General features: G+C 52.6%; 5 protein-coding genes across 5 annotated transcripts; 3 read left to right on the top strand and 2 right to left on the bottom strand.

The window, feature by feature from the left end:
* Window positions 1-25: 25 nt before the first annotated feature.
* BP01DRAFT_425473 (mitochondrial 37S ribosomal protein uS4m) lies at window positions 26-1,992 on the top strand. Its single transcript, XM_025579746.1, has 3 exons — window positions 26-91; window positions 167-643; window positions 739-1,992. Exons 1-3 carry the CDS (start codon window positions 56-58, stop codon window positions 1,696-1,698), a joined length of 1,473 nt encoding a protein of 490 aa, XP_025428619.1. The 5' UTR covers window positions 26-55; the 3' UTR covers window positions 1,699-1,992.
* Window positions 1,993-2,294: 302 nt separating this feature from the next.
* BP01DRAFT_359313 (uncharacterized protein) lies at window positions 2,295-4,861 on the top strand. Its single transcript, XM_025575648.1, has 2 exons — window positions 2,295-3,815; window positions 3,885-4,861. Exons 1-2 carry the CDS (start codon window positions 2,358-2,360, stop codon window positions 4,452-4,454), a joined length of 2,028 nt encoding a protein of 675 aa, XP_025428618.1. The 5' UTR covers window positions 2,295-2,357; the 3' UTR covers window positions 4,455-4,861.
* A 281-nt stretch (window positions 4,862-5,142) lies between these two features.
* BP01DRAFT_417874 (pyruvate dehydrogenase (acetyl-transferring) subunit E1 alpha) lies at window positions 5,143-6,856 on the bottom strand. Its single transcript, XM_025579281.1, has 4 exons — window positions 6,657-6,856; window positions 6,420-6,553; window positions 5,911-6,365; window positions 5,143-5,830 (listed from the first exon to the last, which is right to left on the bottom strand). Exons 1-4 carry the CDS (start codon window positions 6,774-6,776, stop codon window positions 5,325-5,327), a joined length of 1,215 nt encoding a protein of 404 aa, XP_025428617.1. The 5' UTR covers window positions 6,777-6,856; the 3' UTR covers window positions 5,143-5,324.
* A 1,494-nt stretch (window positions 6,857-8,350) lies between these two features.
* Window positions 8,351-9,582, bottom strand: BP01DRAFT_131906 (uncharacterized protein). Its single transcript, XM_025570474.1, has 2 exons — window positions 9,203-9,582; window positions 8,351-9,144 (listed from the first exon to the last, which is right to left on the bottom strand). Exons 1-2 carry the CDS (start codon window positions 9,395-9,397, stop codon window positions 8,662-8,664), a joined length of 678 nt encoding a protein of 225 aa, XP_025428616.1. The 5' UTR covers window positions 9,398-9,582; the 3' UTR covers window positions 8,351-8,661.
* Window positions 9,583-15,530: 5,948 nt separating this feature from the next.
* On the top strand, window positions 15,531-18,773 carry BP01DRAFT_302951 (vWFA and PH domain-containing RING finger protein; the record flags this gene model as incomplete). The annotated part of the gene is made up of 5 exons (XM_025572092.1): window positions 15,531-15,783; window positions 15,841-16,522; window positions 16,580-16,809; window positions 16,869-17,571; window positions 17,627-18,773. 5 exons carry the CDS (start codon window positions 15,531-15,533, stop codon window positions 18,771-18,773), a joined length of 3,015 nt encoding a protein of 1,004 aa, XP_025428615.1.
* Between the last annotated feature and the right edge of the window lie 288 nt (window positions 18,774-19,061).

Here is a 19,061-nt window from a genome sequence, read left to right as displayed (position 1 = left end):
GCGGGAGAATAAGACAGCAGCAGCAGCAGCCCAGACCAGGAGCACCACCGCCATCATGAGAAACAGGGCCACTATCTCCTTGAAGAAGCCGGTACGTGTCAATCTTACTTTGTCTCTCTTCACTCTCCCCTCCTCAATCCAATTCTAATCCCATCTCCCCGTCCAGAAAGTCCGCCAATCATGGAGCAAATATAACCTCTACAGCCTGAGTACCCAGAGGGACCCCTTCTTCAGCGCCCGCACCTTCTTCCAGCAGAAATGGACGGCCAAGTCTATGCTTCGGGCCTATCACGGTGAACAGGTCTCGGAGAAGCAATGGCAGCGCATGTTCTCCCCGCGCGCGCGCAGCGTCGTGCCCATGAATACCTTCAGTTTGGCCGAGGATGACGGGTCCGCCATGTCGGCCGGACGCGGTTCCGGTCTGGAAAAGCCCGCACAGACAGAAACGACGTCGGAGGACTCTAGAAAGCCAAGGTTGCACGGCAAATGGAAGGAAGAGAGGAATACGCCTTACACCCACATGACCTTCGCCCCGCTGGAGCGTCGGCTCGATACCGCTATCTTTCGGGCTATGTTTGCCAGCAGTGCCAGACAGGCTCGGCAGTTTGTGGTGCACGGTGCGGTTACGGTCAATGGCAAGCCAGTAGGTCTCTTCTCTTCGAGTCTTTTTTTTTTCGTCTGGATGGATATGCTTGAAGGGAAAAGTGGACGAGTACTAATACAGGCCCGCATTGCTAGATGAGACACCCCGGCTACCTGCTCAACCCCGGCGATATGTTCCAGGTCGATCCCGAGCGCGTCATGTATGCTACTGGTGCTCCCAAAGACAAGGTGGAGCGACGACAGGGCCGTGTGGCCCGCAAGAAGGCGTCTGAGGCCAGGGCTGCTGAAGAGGCTGCCGAGGAGGCTGCAGCTGCTGAGGAGGCCAAGGAGGAGGCCACGAAGGAGGAAGATCCCACCAAGAAGGAATCTCCCCGTGAAACCCTCAAGGCTCTTATGGCCCAGGCCAAGGCCATCATGGCTAGCAGCAAGGACGCCCTCCCGGCCAAGCGCAAACAGCAGCTGCGTGGATTCCAGAAGGCCGTTCGTCGAGTGCTGTCTCGCTCGGAAAACAGCACGGTTTTGACTGCCAACCTCGAGGAGCAGTTCTCCGAGCTGACCACTCTCCTCAAGGCCAAGCGCGCGGAGACGAAGCCTGCCAAAAAGGAGAAGAAGGAGGGACAGGAGGTGGAGGGGCAGAAGGCAGAGACGGTGGAAGCTGAGGCTAAGAACAATGAGTCTTCTGCTGCGGAGTCTACCGAGAAGTCGGAGTCCGAGGATGCGGCCCAGAAGAAGGACGAAAGCGGCGCCGTCACTACCCAGCTGTCTGAGGCGTTCCGTCAGGCCATTGAGAACCCCGAAAAGGAGGTCGATACATCGGAACTTACGGACGAAGAGTTCGAGGTGCTGCGCCGGGCGCTCATCCAGATGCGCGACAACCCGATCGATAGCACCAAGCCCTATGCCACCCCCTGGCGGCCGCGTGACTACATGAGCGCATTCGCCACGATTCCCAGATACTTGGAGGTGAACCACAACATCTGCGCTGCGGTGTACTTGCGACACCCTGTGGCTCGTCCTGGATTCGCTGAGGTGCCGTCGCCATTCGGGGAACACTTGATGACTCCGGCCTTCTTGTGGTACTTGAGACGGCGGTAGTGGCATTCCCCGGGTGTTCTAATCCCTTGTATTCTCTATTCTCTGTTTCTCCGTTCTGCGGGCATATTCCACAGTCTTCATGTATAACTGGGTGTTTCATTATCTGTTTTTGTTTTTCCCTTTACTTTTTCCCCCTCTTCTGCATCCTCGGTGCCCATCTGTATTGTTCTCATTATTCATTATGATTTGTTTGTTTGCCTGGCTGAGGAAAAGGGCAAAAGTCGAGTAAGGGTGTTGGAAGTAGAGGAGCCCACTGTACATCAACAAGACGAATATACCATTGCGTCATCCTCTTCAACTCCTGGCGTAACGCTTGTTGTTCGCGTATGTCTTCATTATTGTAATTATTGTTGAAGGCTGTTGTCCTACAACTATAGCTCAATACCAATAGCCCCTGAAAAATACGAGGATCTGACCTCCACCGCGGGGCTTGAGACCAACCAACTGGCAGGAAGGACTGCAATTGCAGACTTTTTGGGGCGAATCTTTCAGAGGGTGTAATTTACTCATTATTGACTGCCTGCCTTTTCAGCTTAAGTTCTCCGCCCGCCGCTATTGTTTGCTCACCAAGTCTCTCTCTCTCTCTCTCTCTCTCTCTCTCTCTCTCTCCTTCTACTCCCTCTTTCTTCCTACTCCTCTTCTTCCACTCACTCCAAACCATGTCCATGTATCCCTGGCATGGTTCAACTGCCAATACCTCTACTAGCTATCATACGCACTCTCTTTCTCTTTCTCATTCTCATTCTCAGCAGCAGCAGCAGCAGCAGCAGAAACAACACCAACAACATCAACAACAGCACCACCCTCATCGTCTCCATCACACCGCAAACACCGCCGCAGCCGCCGCCGCTTCGAATTCGCGCATCGACTCCGCCTCCACCACCACAACAGCCACTTCCGATCCCTCGAATCCCGCGACTTTGGCCTTTCCGATGTCCCAAATGCGATGGCTTCCCTCCATGATCTCCGCGCGAACGAACCCGCAGCATGCAGCGCTTCCCAACTTATCGACGAATCTGCGCATGCAACAACAGCCGACGCCGCAGCAGCCCACCGCCCATGATACACCACAGAACCAGCACCACCATTCGCGTTCTCATACACTCTCCCGGCATTCGCAACAGCAACAGCAACAGCAACAGCCTGTTTCCGTGATCATTGATGCACGTCAGCAACCGCAACAACAGCCACATCAACAACCGTCGCAAAGAGCCGTCTCAGTCTCCAGCGACGAGAGCGAGATCGATCATTCGGATTCCGGCAGAAACCCCACCACGGCGGACGCGCTGGAAAATCCGGACTACGGTTCGTCGGACAATATGAACGCGAAAACACTCACGCGTGCGCAATCACATGCTCGCGCGCAACAGCAGCAGCAACAGCAGCAGCAACAGCAGCGTCGTCATGGTCACCGTTCTGTAGCTGGTGGTAGCAACGGAAACACCACCAGCAATACTACCGCTACGACCTCTCACGGCAGCCGCAGCGGACCTCTTCCCAACGGCAATGCGCCAACGACCCGATCTGCGACAAATGCCACTACTACCATTCTTATCGACGATCGCGACGATCTCGACCTCGATCCTACTGCAGCGGGTATCGGTGCCGACAACTCCTTGGGTCTAACTAGCGACCGCGAAGGGCCCCGCAAACACGGGAAGCGCCTGACCACCCTCGAGGAAGTGTCGCTGTTCAACATCTGCAATCGCCACGCTCACGAATTCGGTCAGCGCAGCAACTTATGCAAGTGGTGGATGACGGTCACGGAGGAGTTCACGCGCGACCAGGGACATCCCTACTCGTGGCATTCGGTTCGGCGCAAGGTGGAGCTGGTGACCAAGCAACGCATGAAGTTCTTAGATGAGCAGCGCGAGAGAGGGGGCAGTGAGAGTGACGATCGGTCAAATCCGAGGTGGAGGGCTGCAGTGGATGCATGGATCCCAACGTGGCAGAGGTGGGAAGAGGCGGAGGCGAGACGCATTGAGAAGAGAGACTCGAGGCGGCCGCGAAAGAGGAAAGACAGAGGCTGGGAGACATGGGACAACAACGGTGCCGACGGAGTTAGTCCCACCCCTGGGCCGGGCACCTGGAGGGCAACCGAGAGGGCAACCGAGAGTGTGAGTGGCAGTGGGAGTCCGCTAATCAACGTTGGTGAGGCTGCTGCGCAGTTACTAACCGCATCGCAGCAGTCGTTCTCCACCCCGGAGCACACCAAAGTCCGTCTACCCCCCGGATTCGATACCATGTTCGCCAGTCAGCCGCAGTCGCAGCATAACACCCCTACTGCGCTGGGCCGACTCAACGGTACCCCAGGAATCGGTGACACGGGTACTGTAGAGCCAGCATCGATGATGAGCGCCATGCTAGAGACCCTGGGCAAACTCAACCGTCACCTCGATGCCGCTAACTCCACCCCGACCTCGCTCAAGCCCAAAGTATCCGAGACTCGCTCCTCACGCGCTACACAGCAGCAGCAGCAGCAGCAGCAACAACAACCACCACTACCATCTCAATCGCAATCCTCCGACTCGGAGTCGGACGCCGACCCTTCCTTGCCCACCCAGTCTCCTGATACACCCCAGCTTTCCTCCTCATTCCAAATCCCACCCGAACTTATTGCTAAAGTCAAGGCCGAACTCCGCCAGGAGATGCGGACCGAGCTGGCCAAGGACCGCGCAAGCCTAGAGGAGAGACTCGACTCGGTGCAACGAACACAGGAGATGATATTGGAGATGTTGAGACAGGAGCCGTCCTGAACCTCCCTTGTTCTCTTCCTGTTCCATACATACATCCATCTTCCACTTTTCCATCCAACAATTTCAATATACCCCCTCATATTTGTTCTTTGGATTTTGTTCTTGACTTCATCTTCTTCTTCTTCTACCTTTCCTTTGCCCCCCTAACCTTCACGTTTTTTAATTCCTGCCTTTTCGTCTTTATATCGTTTGCATATGATACCCACTGGTTCAGAGCAATGTTGTTTCTTTGGTTCGCTCGGCCAGCTTCTTCATTTCTTCATTTTCTTCACTCATCCTGGATACTTCCTTGATATCCATTGATAATTGTGTGTGGGCTATGATTGAGTATACACTATCAAGGCTCATTGGAAACCCCCTACCTAAATTATTACGCAATGGATTGGGAAATCCATCCCAGACACAATCCAGCCAAATACGATCCACCGTTCATCAGTGTTCTTTGACCATAGTACTAAAGATTGCAGTCTATATTGCCTTTTCCAAAAACCTATAACAAGGTAGGTATTGTATAGCACGCAGGACCACCTTCAAAACGCAAGATAACCCAAAGTAAACACGATAAGAAAAAAATAATGATAATTCCCGGCTAAATTACATAGTTTGATCACAACCGTTCCATGAGAGCTGTGTGTGAAGTGCGATTGTTGTGGGTGGGTGGGTGAGTGAGTTAAGATGCTTGTATCACAAAAAAAAAAAAGGAGAAATCGTAGCGGGAAACTGCCAGTCCTTCTTTTTTTCCTTTCTCCTCCCTTTGCTGTTTCACGCCAACCCCCCCAATTCCCGAAGTTGTTTCATTCGTCACATCTCCTGAACCTGTCCTGATATTCCTCCCGACGTCACTGGCTACTGAAAAGGATGAGTGGTTGTCTAGTAGTAGAAGGTCTCGTCGACAGTGCGGCCTCTCATCCAGCGGGGCTCGCTGCCACGGACGTAGATATCCTCAAAGAGGATGCGGGGGGTGCTCTCGGGGGCGACCATCTTCTCGGCCTCAGCGACCTCCTCGTCGACGTGGGTGCGGGCGGCCTTGTCGAGGGCCTTGAGCTCCTCCTCGTTGCAGACGTTCCAGTCGAGGATCTTCTGCTTGAGACCGGCGATGGGGTCGTGGGTGCTGCGCATGCGCTGGATCTCCTCACGGCTGCGGTAGGTGGTACCGGGGTCGGACATGGAGTGACCTCCGTAACGGTAGGTGACGTACTCGAAGACGAGGGGACCGTTGCCCGAGGTCGCGAAGTCCTTACCGTACTTGACGGCGGCCTTGGTGGCCAGGACGTCCATGCCGTTGACCTTGATACCGGGGATGTACTGACCACGCTTGTAGTACTCGGTCAGGGCGGAGGAGCGGGCCGCGGAGGTACCCATACCGTACTTGTTGTCTACACAGAGAGACAATGTTAACTCTCGAAAAACAACCAGCAATAAGGGGAGGAAGTAGGGGGGAAGATAGAAGACGTACTCTCACAGCCGAACAGGGCGGGCAGGTTCCAGAGCTTGGCCATGTTGAAGGCCTCGAAGACCTGACCCTGGTTGGAGGCACCATCACCGTACAGGATGATGCTGGTGGCCTTCTCGTTGTTGTACTGCTGGGCGAAAGCAAGACCGGCACCGACGGGGACCTGGGCACCGACGATACCGTTGCCACCGTAGAAGTTGGGGGCGAACATGTGCATGGAACCACCCTTGCCGTAGGCGATACCCTCACGGCGACCGAGCAGCTCACCGATGATGGAGCGGACGGTACCACCGCGCATCATGGCAAAACCGTGGCAACGGTAGGAGGTGATGACCTTGTCGTCGCGGGAGATGGCGTGCTCGATACCGACGGCGACGGCTTCCTGACCGGTGGACAAGTGGCAGAAACCTCTGATCTTCTTCTCCTTGTACAGACGGTCGGCGGCCATTTCCATGCGTCTAATCCAGGCTGGTTAATTCGGTTATGATGACGGGAAGGAAGTAGCAGCATACCTCACGGCAACCATGTCGTAGTACATCTGCCTCAGCTCCTTCTTAGTGACCTCGAGCTCGTAGGGAGGAGGATCGATCTCATAGGTCTCGAAGCTCTCGTCGGAGAGACGGACGGTGAAGGGCTTGTCATCTTCCTACGAATACAGTCAGCTTTGCTAAAGGTGGAAGAAGCTTTGGAGGGATTCTATAGGCGTGGGTGGGTGGGTGGCTGGCTGGCTGGCTAAGAAGCGGTCTTACCTTGGGGATGTTCTCAGCATGCGCCGAGGCAGCGTCGGTGGTGACGGAGCGACGGGCAAGGGGAGCAAAGGCCTGACGCTTCAAAGGCGCGGCTTGACGGGCCGCAGCACGGAACAACATGATGGATGAAAGACAGCGGAGGACAGCGAGATGCTGGAGAAGGAGAGCAGAAGGAGAGCAATGCTGCTGTTATCTTTCAACAAGCCCGGATATGTTGGGAACAAACTTTCCCCTGCGACTAGGCGGAATTCGGCAGGCGCCCATTAGATAAGCATCCCTTAGAGGCCGTCCGGTGTAGCCGTTGCAAACCAAGCAAACAACAAGTGATTACTTCTTCAACTTCTGTCTTGCACGGACTAACTTAATCAATTGTGATAGACAGTGATTAATATGGTAGTAAAAGGTCGATATACAATTCTCTCAAACTAATCTTGGTTTCCTACGCACTCTACTCAACGATTCCTTCATTGACTCCCCCTACCTGTTCCAGTTTTCGCAAGCCAACTCCCATCAGTTCACGCGTCACCGCCGGATGCTTGGCAATCTCGGACTATGTTAACCCCGAATCCTCCAAGTAAAAACAGTGATGCTTACTAGATACTTAAGGTCACTCAGTCCGACAGACTCGAGCCTATAGGTTCATCTAAGTGGAATCAGATTATAGGTTGTAGCCAGCAGGGCTCTGTGATCATAAGTTGTTGTAGTCTCAGAGCCCTGGGCAATCCGCATCGTCAAATTCACACATTCTGCATCAATCCGGAATTATATAAACAATGCCGCATAGCGTCGGCTATACTAGGCACCCAAGAGCACCCGTTGTATTTGTCCAGGTACTACACTACTAAGTAGTACTAATCCATGATGGTTATCTTCCAATTCGATAATCCGGACCAAGTCTTGAATGTGCACTAAGTACTCACAGATCACACGCATCATAGTAAATCTAAGCCTACTCCAGCGGGTCCCGCTGCGATGACTTGCACACTCCTAGTACACTAGCAAGCATGATCTCACCATCCCAACTACACTGACATGACAAGCAAAGCTCACATCTTGCTCCAGTAAGACAAAGTTCTCATGCTTCAATCTCCCTCAGCCAACATTCTATTGATATGATGGTCGAGGCAGATCCCGCCTTGACAAATTTGGCCCCCGTGACTGGACCGTGAAAAAAAAAAAAACAGCCACGATCTCACGGCACACTGGGCACCACAATTGGATTGAATCGTGGCTGCGCAGCTGCCACTCCTTCCGCTTCAAGTCTGAAATTACCGTAGAAGAAATTATCTACTTGCTCCGGGGTTGTTTGACCTATAGGATCTAACTGGGAGCGCCACGCGAGACCATAAGCAGCAAAGCCGGACAGGTCAGCCATGGTTTGCATGGCGTGCACGTCGGACTATGCTGACATGCGTCCGATTTCCAACGAAGATTGAAGCTGTTTGCTTATACGCTAGCCGCCGGCATCTAGAGCAAGGGCATTGTTCCTTCGAGCGTTGGAGACGATAGGTATTGATGTATGTAGAAGGCCGCCTTGGCTGAGTACCTGAGTCCGCGCAGCGGCGATCTCTATCGCGGAGATCAGAGTTGGACACCTGCGTCACCTGTCTACTCTTATTGACGTCGCATGGCAGCTTCGTAACCACTCCCAAGCTTTCAAAGCTGGGCACAAGGAGGTATAAATCTGATGCTCCCAATGCTTCATCATCCGTGCTGGTGGGTCCTGGACCTCCAGATCAGCTTACCCCAAGCGGGTAGTTAAGCGACCACAACCACTGCATCGGCACGCAGCCAGTGATTTCGGGCAGATCCCGAATGATCGCTCAGGGTGGGCTGCATCGGAGCAGTCCCTAAATTGGAAGCGCAGGGCACACTAAACACTGTTCTCAGGCAGGCTTATGCTGACCCTCAAACGGGGAAGTATTTGTATTCAGCCCCCTTTGCATAGAAAATTCTTTGGTGGTTGGGATACAAGTAAAAAGGGGGGGGAGGGGAGGCGCGAAATCTAGGTTTTATTACTGTCAGCCTGATGGCGGTTCACTGCTGTCAAGAATTCTTTCACGCCACTCAACCCTGTTTGTTTATTGTGTGTTGACGTGCCGCTGTTGACTCGCGCAACTCTTGGCTGGGTTCGTTTCTCGTATTGTAGATAGAGTAGCGTGGGGAAGCATCGCTCATTCGCAAGTCTCCATAGTTCGTTATTAATATTCAGCCCTGATGGATGTTTCTGTTTCTCTCTCGAAACGTGGCAGCGAAGTGGGTAAGCCGAAGATTGGTATGGATAGTGGTACGGTGCGTGACAGAGCGGCCTTTTGGCATGGGCACCCGCAGACTGGAATAAGAGACCCACCCTCGAAGAGGCGTAATCTTGGAGCCCTGTTTGAGCTGTTTTACGCAGCTTCTGGAGCGCCTTTGGAGCACATTTGAGTAGATTTTTTGAGCAGGGATAGCCCTGCTGGTCTTCCGTTCCCACACTTGTTAGGATTTTCTAGTTCTGGGTCAGTGAGGTGCGCAAGCGGTTTGTAAGTAGTTGTAGATCTTGTTACAAGAGACACAAAGACGCGGGACAATCGACACGAATCCCGTTCGCTCTTCAGCGGAGAAGAGCATCGTGTTGCGGACCGGGAAGATCGGATGTGTTCTTGAGTCGAACTTGTGCTGGTAGAATCATCTACATGACTCTCACGTTCCGTGGTCGCGGGGGTCTGGGGCTTGTAGGAGACCTGCCGCTTCTGGACCATGTCCGACGATAGTCCATTGACTACTGTCTCAAGGTTCAGTAGATCGCGAGCAGTTTCAGACTCGCAGGGAGAATTCTAGAAAAAGAGGAAGAATGCGATTTGTTGTGTTCTGAAGCCCGAAAACTTTCATGGATCTGGTGGGGAATGACTGTCGCAGTGCACCGGTTAGAGTTTGACTTAGTCGGTGCTAGTCAGTCAGTCAAGTGGAGGATGGAGGAGGGAGGGGGGCAACTTTCACCGTCACAACCTGTCGGCCTGGAGTTTGTAATATACATGGTAGATTCTGGATGCTAGATCCAGATCGAGGCTCGGAGTAGAATCTGAGAATGATTCTCAGTGAGCCACTTTACTCCGTAGATCACGGTTTGCAGATGACATCACACATAGTTAGCATTGATTAATCCGATGCTACGAAGTAACTACTGAATAGGTTGATTTGAGTAATTGAGTGCAGCTAATCCTAATGGGATAGCACCGAATAATTCATTTCTACACCACGGATCTCTACCCCAAGAAGTGCAATCCTCCTCCAGAGTTCCGAAGAGCTTTTCACTACTAGAATCTGTTTAGTCTGACCATTGGCCTATCAGCTGCGAAGACTTCGTGATCGCATTGAGTACTACAGAGGTAAGTACTCCGTAGTAAGTTATAGTTAACACAAACCCAAAATATAGTATGAGGACTTTATCAAGGAAAAAAAAAGGGGGCAATGACCGAAGCCCTGCGTACTCCGTACTTGAGGCAGCTCTCGTACTAGACAAGCGCACAATTACCGAGGCATGAAGATGAAGAGGAGAAGAGGCGCCTTGAAGAATCTCGACTTCAATAGATTGGCAAAAGCACACAGTGGAGATCGGATGATAAACCGATGACCAAATCCCACAGCAAGGCGACTTATCTAACCTACGGACGATCGTCGTCGCAACCCACTGATCGATGGAATACCTTGCGTGAGGCCCAGACTATGTGGATTATTGGCTGTCCATCAGCCATTTTGGGAAGGGTTGAATTGGCCGAGAGTCCATCTCGACGAAGGCAGTCTCCCTCTGATTCCTGCGAGGCTCAGCTTCTCTGCAGGCACCCATCTGACTACTGTCACTGTATAGTATGATGGCATGCAAACACCGGACAGGCACTTGGTCATAGCGGGCGGATAGTGATGGGCAGTTCCACACGTCACAATTTCCCTTTCTGCGAGGGTAGGTCATGACAGGTCGCATATGCCACCACAACCTAACAAGCAGGCTCGGACTTTCTTGTTGCGTGATACATTGCAGGGCTTGTCGGAATGTATCGCCTTTCATTGTCCAAGGGCCGTGCTAGCCGGGGGCCGTAGCAGACAGTCGAGATTAATTCTCAAAAAGTGGTGATTTGGCGAGTTTCACGATTGTTTCAACCCCCCTGCCGGAGAACAAGGATACTTGCTTCCCTCTGCGCCATTTTGCCAACGGCGCTGAAAGGAGCCGCTTACATGATTCTGGTTGAGAAACATGGCTGGCTTGGTTGTAATTATAGATTGTTGGTCACAAGGGAACGGGAGCGCGCCGGTTCGGCTCCTTTCGAAGATGGTCGCCTCGGTATAATATGGACAAGTGGAGTAGAGATTGTCTGCCCGGCGTGTCCGTGACTGCTCCTGCTTCAGGTGAATGTCTTAAGCGGATTTGTCCTTCTGCCGTGCAATGCATGCACCCCTCAAATTTCGCGCGATTGTCGGGCCGTGGAGCTGGGCAAGGCGAGATGTCTGACCAGTCGAACGCCATGACGAAGGAGATCAAAGGAGACAATGCTGGCGGTGGTGGCTACTTTACTTTCCCCCCGGCTCGTGCATGACCAGTCATTTGATGGGATTTTGGCGCCTGTGCATACTGTTGAAAGCCGGGTACGGGGGCAGAGCGATCGAAATCGTGGGGCTCCAGATGAGATACGGCTTAGACGATCCCTGATCAATTCTGTATACACTCCATATACAGTTCTCCATAGATGTTCGGCATCTGTTGGTCCCTCGCTGAACCGATCAAGGGAAAATTGTGGAAATGCGATGGAGGCAAGAACGATGCCGTCAAGTGACTGAGACCACCGTTCCAACCTTCCATCGAAGCTAAACGTTTATTGCTGGGTTTCCCGTTGTTCAACCAAGAACGCGTGCTTTGCCAGCCACTGACCACCCATGGTTGACCACGATGGTGCAAAAGAGTTGGACGGACAAGATAGAACGTGATTTATCGGCAAGATCCCGATGGCAACCAACCGCGACGCGGGAGAAAGTAGAAACATGTTTGACTCTCCCGTTGGATGTACTCCGTAGATCGTTCCGAACGGTATTCCTGCCAGGATGAGCTTCCCTCCCGGTCGGGCACCGTGACCTGCCCACGAACTCAACTCATCAGCCACATCGCGGTCAACCAGCGCCAATGATACCTAGAGAAAGTGTATATAACATGAAGTGGGTGGTCTTGGTAGACAGGGATCTCTCTGTTTAAGTTTGCATCTATCAAGTTGAGGGATTGGAGAGGTAGACTGCATTTCCCCTCTTCTACTGTACCCACAAGGTTACCGCACCGATAGCATAGCAGCACCACCGCCACCACCACCACCGACCAGTAAAGCGTCCTGTGGTTCGGATCAGACGATCATCCAGCAGAGCCGGAAGGGAGCCGATCAGCCGTAGGCTGGACAGCTTTCCATGGGCAGCTTACTTAGAATTCATTCGGCTGATTGGGGGCTGACTGGGGGCTGAATCCTGATGCTGTAGGGCAGGAGGACTAGAGGTCGTGACTATGTGTCTGTATGCGTTTGAAGTGAGCCTGAGCACAATTAGAGTCCAGTCCATGCACTAACTAAACCTTACCCTGAGTGCTTACAACACTAGCAGGAACTCTAGGAAGGCTGTTTCTTGCATGTCTCATGCCAAATGGTTCTTTGACCACATTGCAGACATTGACAACATGCTTGGCTACCAAAGTCCCCTCTTATCTACCGCACTTTCTATCCGGTCGGGAATAGTTGGGTGGGGAGGGGGAGGATACCCCTTCCACTACGCCGCGGAGTATATTTAAATTACTGCCCATGGATTCCCCGCATGGTCGGATTTTTTGGACTGAACCCAGCAGTCGGGTTCCGGTGGATGACTCATCCGTCAAGTGCAGAGTGTGAAATTAAAGGGTGTAGGACAAAGAGAAACAGCCTAGTCAACTTAGTTAACCTAGTTAGTTATTCTGATTCTCCTTAGCAGATAGTTTGAGTGCTATCTCGTCTCGAGGATTGGCTGGCTACCAGTGTCCCCTTTTTTTTTTATTTTTCCCTTTTGACTCTCCAATGTTGACTCTGTTAACTCATTGAGACTTTTAGGGGGAGGGGGGCAGCAAGACTAGGGGATAAAGACCCGAGTAGGTCTAGTGGCATGCGGTAGAAAAAGCATAGCTTAGTTTAGTCTAGCCTTGCGGGTGGAAGTTCTCCCACGGTGGGGATCCCGCTGTTATGCAGCAAACCACCACCACTCGTTGACCGGCGGGTTACGTACTTACCACCCTCGACTGCCATGCTTTCCCATGGGTCAACTCGTCTAGAGGTCGACTCAGGAACTCAGGAGAGAGAGAGAGCACCCAACCTCACCAGCAGACCTGACAGAAAACGCTCAGGGATCGACAACCCACTGCGCATTGTTGAGGTCAATCGTTGCTGCATTGTGCAAGAGTATCGACTGGAGGTCCGAGGATCATTATAACAAACTTCAATAGACATCGTCAGTACTCTGCATGTCATGATCTCCTTTTGTGTAGCCAGTCAGCCAAAGGCACCGAGTAGATGACTTAGAGCTGCATGCCTATTATCGATAGCAGCGACTTGCAGAGACTAGAAGCCCTGTCGTGGCTGGACGGCTAAATGATGAAGAAGAGAAAAATCTCCGAGGCTTCGGACCTGACAGATGAAATGGATATATCTCGACTCGGAGGTGACGACAAAAACCGCTGTAGCATGTGCCTACTCCCTCGGCAAGGGCAAATGGATCATTAGTGGTTCGATATCGACTGATGTCTGTCTCCCTGTCGGACCACCACTTGGTTGGTTTGGCACCAGTTTAGTCTACGAGGTCCCCGGGGGATGTGCTGGCATATGAGGGCTCCAGGAAAGTGCTGTACTCCAGTATGAGGATTGTTCATGAGTATATTATGTCTTCATGGTTCATGCCAGGCAATCTATTCAACACTTTGGACCACGACCCTTTCACCAAATACTACCTAATTCAGGGGCAAGCCATTGAAGGTCAAGTGGAGGTAATTGGCACACGGTAACAGGACGGTATTAAGTCCCTGGATCTGCCCCACAGAAGTGGGCTCAGTGAGTTTGCAGCATCCATGGCGCGGCTGCCATTTCGCCCCACTCCAGCCTAGTTGGGGTTCTTTTCTTTTTCTTTTCTTTTTTTTTTTGTGGCCTTTTTTTTTTTTTTTTTCCTTTCCCTTTTTCCTTTTTCCCCTGTTCATTAATTATAATTGTTAACTGGATTTAGCATTGACTGTACGAACTCCGTACCATGAATGAATTTCTTGCCGGGGGCCGCAACCACGGCTCATTTGCAGTACCTGCAGCCTTTCCAGTGGGAAGCATCTCCGAAGAAATCGGGCGAGAGGACCAAATGATGCCAGGAATAATGCTCAATTCAATAGAAACAGACTGCAGGAAAATTGCAAGTCAAAGTGAAGAAAATTATTATAATCATTATAAATTTATCAACTGCTAGCAACACAGTCTACTTTGGGGGAGTGGGTTATCAATGGCGCCGTCGTAACATTATTCACATCATCACGATTATCTCCAACTTGCACCTCCTCTTTTGTCTTCTTCTCTCTTTTTTCCCCCCCATTCTTGACGTTTTTCCATTCTTTCCGCAGTGAACCTGGAGTTTCCAACCTTTGGCTCAGCAAGATTTCCAGGCTTTGGTCTCAACATCGGGGGCCCTTTTTTGCTTCAGACTTGCTTTTACCCCCACCATTTTCTTCCGCCCCCCCACTTGGTCCATCTTCCTCTCTCTCTCAGTCTCTCAGTCTCTCAGTCTCTCTCTCTCTCTCTCTCTCTCTTTCGCGGAGTCTCTCTCAGTCTCTCTCTCAGTCTTCTCCCCTTTCCCCTTCCAACTTCAACTTGAACTTGATTGACTAGGTTCCAAGAGGCAAAGCTATACCAAAAAAACCAAACCTCCGCCATCCCCCTCTTCCTTGATCTTCTATTTTCGTCTTTTCTCCTGTCTTGTCTTGTCTTGTCTTGTCTTGTCTTATTCCCCTCAATCTCCTGTTTCAACAGGCCTATGTGGAAACATCGGCCCCCCTCCAGATCGGATTCCAATCCTGGTCCGAACAGCAGCAACATTCCAGCCCGTCACGGATCTGAGCGTGGTTTCTTTGGTCGCTCCAAAAAGAAGTCTCCGCTTCGTAAGTCTATCCCATACCTCACCTTCTCCCTTCTTCATACTTGCTGCTCTTATCTGCTCTTGTACTAGCGTTGGTTGTGAGTCTTGTCAACTTTCGGCTGCGTGAATCTTATATTGTTTGTTTCCTGCCTCTATCTTTGCTTCTGGTCCTGGTGCTATGCTAGTCTCTTCTTTGGACCCATTGCTGTCTTATTCCACTCTCTTCCCCTAACCTTTCACTCCACACTGCCTCTCTCTTTTACCTCCTTCCCCTCACCTTGCGAGACGTTGCTGCGGTCTGTCTTTGGCAGACGACGGTCATCATCTCCAGAGCACACGGGGACAGTAAGAAGGCACTCATTGTCCTTGACCCTCCGCTTGGTCGGGCTATGCAACCCTACTATATCACTACTTTACTGTTGTCTCTACCTCTGAGGTCCAATTCCCCCGACTCGTCAACGCCCTCCGCTTCTGTGACTGACCGGGACCAACTATCTGTCGCTTGCAGACTCCGATTCCGACTCTAATACCCGTTCATTACGCCCTTTTCGCTCATTCACCCACCGCTCAGATCGTCCAGGGAGCGGTTACTCTGGCCACTCCGACCCCACTCGGCCCCGTGCTTCTTCCAACGCAAACAGTGCTACCGGCCATTCAAACGACTCTCGTCAGGACGGATATTCGAACCCGAATATCACTTCAAACTCTGGTTCCTCTGGCGCAGCAAACCCTATGGCGGGCGTGGGCGTGGATCGTAGCCGGACGCGGCGCGAGAGAACATTTGTGGGCAGTGACTGTGCCGTGTGTGACGAGCCTCTAGAACATACTCTACGGGGAGAGCGAGTCTTGCAATTCTCCTGCGCTCATGTTTCGCACGAGGCCTGTTTCTATGAGTTCATTCGTGAGTGCGAGGGCCAGTACTGCCCCGTATGTGATGCGCCGCTGGGACTGGACACCAGCCGGGGAGGCAATGTCCTCGATCTTGGTAAGTGGAATTGCACTTGAGGTAATGTCTTGACATATCCTGATGGATTCCCTATAGAAAAACTGAGCAACATCGTCCGCACCGTGACCAGTGACGCAGCAACGCAACGGAGTGGCTATACCGCTCCTGCGCCGTGGGATCCGGCCCCCGCTTCCGGACGGCGTCCCAGCGATGCTGGAAGTCGACCCACTACCAACCGGGAGAGCCGGGATATGTACATCCGCCGAGATAGCCGGGACACGGGGAGCCATCGTGATCGTGTTGAACATCTTACTCAAGGCTCTCGCCAGCAGCACTCACGGAACGGCAGTGCGGCTGGGTCATCCGCGGACTACAATGATCCACAGCATTCGGCCAACGTCAGACGACATGACTACGATGTACAGGCCATGGAGTCCGACCTCAGCCCTCGTCCACCGGTCATGAAGAACCCAATTCCGGCGCCGACAGTGACCATACGCAGCGAATTTCCCACCCTTAACAGGTCCCGTCAGCAGCAGGCGTTGACCTGTCTGATTACCGTCGAAGTGCCGGAGGGTAGTTGGCGTCCAAGTGACGACGATTTGCGCCACACAGCGAATGCCACCCCTCAACCACAGGAGGAGTTATTGAGCGCGATGCGGTTCCCCACGGTTCAAGAGCCCCGACAGATCCCCTTCGAACCGCAAGAGAACCTGGATGAGCTTGCGGAGCAGTTGCGCAAGAAGGTGGACAATTGGCATGGACTGGAATTTCAACGGTGAGTTTCGTTCCCCGGCTACGTGGCGAATGATGGCCTGAGCTAACGTGGCAATAGGTTCGGCAAGCTTCGACTGCATGGTCAGATGAGCGTGGGAAAAGACCGGCAATCCTGGCAGGAGCTGGAATGCTACTTGTTTGGGGAGATGCTAATCTGTGTCAAAGAAAAGAAGAGCAACCATCATCGCCCTCAGGAAGAGGAGTCGGCGAAGCCGAAAGCGACGAGGTCAACGCTCAAAGGATCGATTCTGATTAAGAAACACCTGCAAAGCATGGAGATCTCTCCTGGTGAGTTTGATTTACCAAGAGTAGGTGAAGTTGATCACTAATTGTGGCGGTATATATAGATGATCTCGTCCTGACCTTGAACTTGTCTGTGGCTGAGCTTCCTTGCTTTTACCTTCGCTTCCCGACCCGAAAACAACTTGACATCTGGCGACGGGCCCTCATCGATCTACATCCAGTAGATGGCATGTCCCGAAACGGCGACTTCGACCTGGATACTTCTGGCGCGGAGGAAGAAGAGTACCGAGCCACTCAGATCAAACGTCAGGCCTCGCTGAACTCGTCCCACGGAGCGGCCCGTTCCAACAACACGGCCATTACGGATTATACCAATGCCGGCATGGACAGCCCACATCCGTCCTCGTTTCATATACCCCTGGATCTGGTGGTTGTGATACCGGTCTCTTCCTCTATGCAAGGGTTGAAGATTACCCTACTGCGCGATGCCCTCAAATTTCTCGTACAGAACCTCGGCCCTCGCGACCGTATGGGCCTGGTGACGTTTGGTTCCAGTGGAGGAGGAGTGCCTTTAGTTGGCATGACTACCAAGAGTTGGGGTGGTTGGAGCAAAATCCTAGACTCTATCCGGCCAGTTGGCCAAAAGAGTCTCCGTGCAGACGTCGTTGAAGGAGCCAATGTGGCCATGGACCTGCTGATGCAGCGCAAGTCGGCCAATCCTGTCTCCAGCATCCTTCTGATCAGTGATTCCTCCACGTCCGACCCCGAAAGCGTCGATTTCGTCGTCTCCCGAGCGGAGGCTGCCAAGTTCGTATCCACCTTCCCCTGTTGAGGTGTGTGCCCTTGCACTGACCACCTGTAGGATTAGCATCCACTCCTTCGGTCTCGGATTGACCCACAAACCGGATACGATGATCGAGCTGTCAACTCGCACGAAAGGCTCATATCTTTATGTCAAGGACTGGATGATGCTTCGCGAGTGCGTGGCTGGTTGCTTAGGATCTCTACAAACGACTTCGCATCAGAATGTCAAGCTCAAGCTCCGTCTGCCTGAGGGGTCCCCGGCCAAATTTGTCAAAATCAGCGGTGCTCTCCACACCACCAAACGTGCCACCGGACGCGACGCAGAGGCCGCCCTCGGGGATCTCCGTTTCGGAGACAAGCGTGACATTCTCGTCCAACTCGTCATTCCGCCGGATAATTCGAGTCAAGAACAGGTGCCTCAGGACGCTTGGGAGAGCCTTGTATCTGGCCTCGAAGCTCTTGGAGGTGGCTCGGACACCGATGATCAGCGCGTGTCAAGTGTGGAGGAGGTCCCACTAATCCAGGCAGACCTCACATACGGTGATCTTCTGAGGGACGGTCATCTCACGCATTCCCCTCGGCCTTCGCTGCTGGCCATTACTATGCTCCCGCCCAATCCAAGAGCCAAGCCTGGCCGTCCGGCTAGCCCACCCATCCCACCTCTTCCGTCCATTGTCCAGCGACGTATGGAGCTGTTGACTTCCGACATGTTGACGAGAGCACTGACTCTTGTTTCGCGCGGACAGCATGATCGCGCACAACACCTCTTGAGCGAGACTCGCAGTATCTTGAAGGGTCTCGGTAAAGGTAGCCTGCCTCCTCTCCCTCCGGGCGCGAAGCCAGCTGCCACCAGTGATTCTGGTAGTCGCGGTGGAACCCCGACATCTTCCTCCTTCGATAGTCACTCAGCATCGTCGGACACGGCTACTATCACGCCTGGGGCGGGAGTCGATGCACAAACAATATCCGCCTTGGACGCCGATCTGCAGGCCGCTTTGGAGTGGATTAATCACCCAGCAGTCTTCTCCCGCGACTCTCGCAAGGCGGTGCTGCAGGGCATCGGCGTGATCTCCTCGCAGCGTGGCTTCACGTTCCGCTCACCGGCTGAAGCCCACTGGGCGCAGCGCGTAGCGGGAGTTCGACGCTTGACCGAGAGGTCCAAAGAGTGGCGTGAGACCGGAGACGACGCCTTGATGGAAGAGTAACCTCGCCCAACCCTTGTACAGATTCGCGTTCCATTCTTTTTTTTTTTTTTGTTTTTCAAAACTCCGGCCGGCTTTCTGTTTTGATTTTCCCCCCTTTGTTTTTGACACTTATGATACCACTCTGTTCACCATGACTGTGCGACATGATACCACGGATCCTTTCTTCGTCTTTGACTCATTTGTATCTATACTGGGAATGCTTCTGTATATATCATACCTACAGCTTTTTTCTACTACTTAATTGGCGGGGGTGGTCGTGTTGTCTGCTTCTGCTTGAACAGACTTTAA

This window comes from Aspergillus saccharolyticus (assembly GCF_003184585.1).
Source record: "Aspergillus saccharolyticus JOP 1030-1 unplaced genomic scaffold BP01scaffold_33, whole genome shotgun sequence".
Classification (NCBI taxonomy): Eukaryota; Fungi; Ascomycota; class Eurotiomycetes; order Eurotiales; family Aspergillaceae; genus Aspergillus; species Aspergillus saccharolyticus.
This window is presented reverse-complemented; position numbering and strand designations above follow the sequence as displayed.

Coding starts and splice junctions, on each gene's coding strand:
- BP01DRAFT_425473 (XM_025579746.1), top strand. CDS start 56: ATGAGAAACAGGGCCACTATCTCCTTGAAGAAGCCG. Junction 92..166: donor CTATCTCCTTGAAGAAGCCG/GTACGTGTCAAT, acceptor CTCCCCGTCCAG/AAAGTCCGCCAATCATGGAG. Junction 644..738: donor TTACGGTCAATGGCAAGCCA/GTAGGTCTCTTC, acceptor CCGCATTGCTAG/ATGAGACACCCCGGCTACCT.
- BP01DRAFT_131906 (XM_025570474.1), bottom strand. CDS start 9,397: ATGGTCCAGAAGCGGCAGGTCTCCTACAAGCCCCAGACCCCCGCGACC. Junction 9,145..9,202: donor CCCGCGTCTTTGTGTCTCTT/GTAACAAGATCT, acceptor ACCCAGAACTAG/AAAATCCTAACAAGTGTGGG.
- BP01DRAFT_417874 (XM_025579281.1), bottom strand. CDS start 6,776: ATGTTGTTCCGTGCTGCGGCCCGTCAAGCCGCGCCTTTGAAGCGTCAG. Junction 6,366..6,419: donor TACGACATGGTTGCCGTGAG/GTATGCTGCTAC, acceptor AGCCTGGATTAG/ACGCATGGAAATGGCCGCCG. Junction 5,831..5,910: donor CGCCCTGTTCGGCTGTGAGA/GTACGTCTTCTA, acceptor CTCTCTGTGTAG/ACAACAAGTACGGTATGGGT.
- BP01DRAFT_359313 (XM_025575648.1), top strand. CDS start 2,358: ATGTCCATGTATCCCTGGCATGGTTCAACTGCCAATACCTCTACTAGC. Junction 3,816..3,884: donor CCGAGAGGGCAACCGAGAGT/GTGAGTGGCAGT, acceptor ACCGCATCGCAG/CAGTCGTTCTCCACCCCGGA.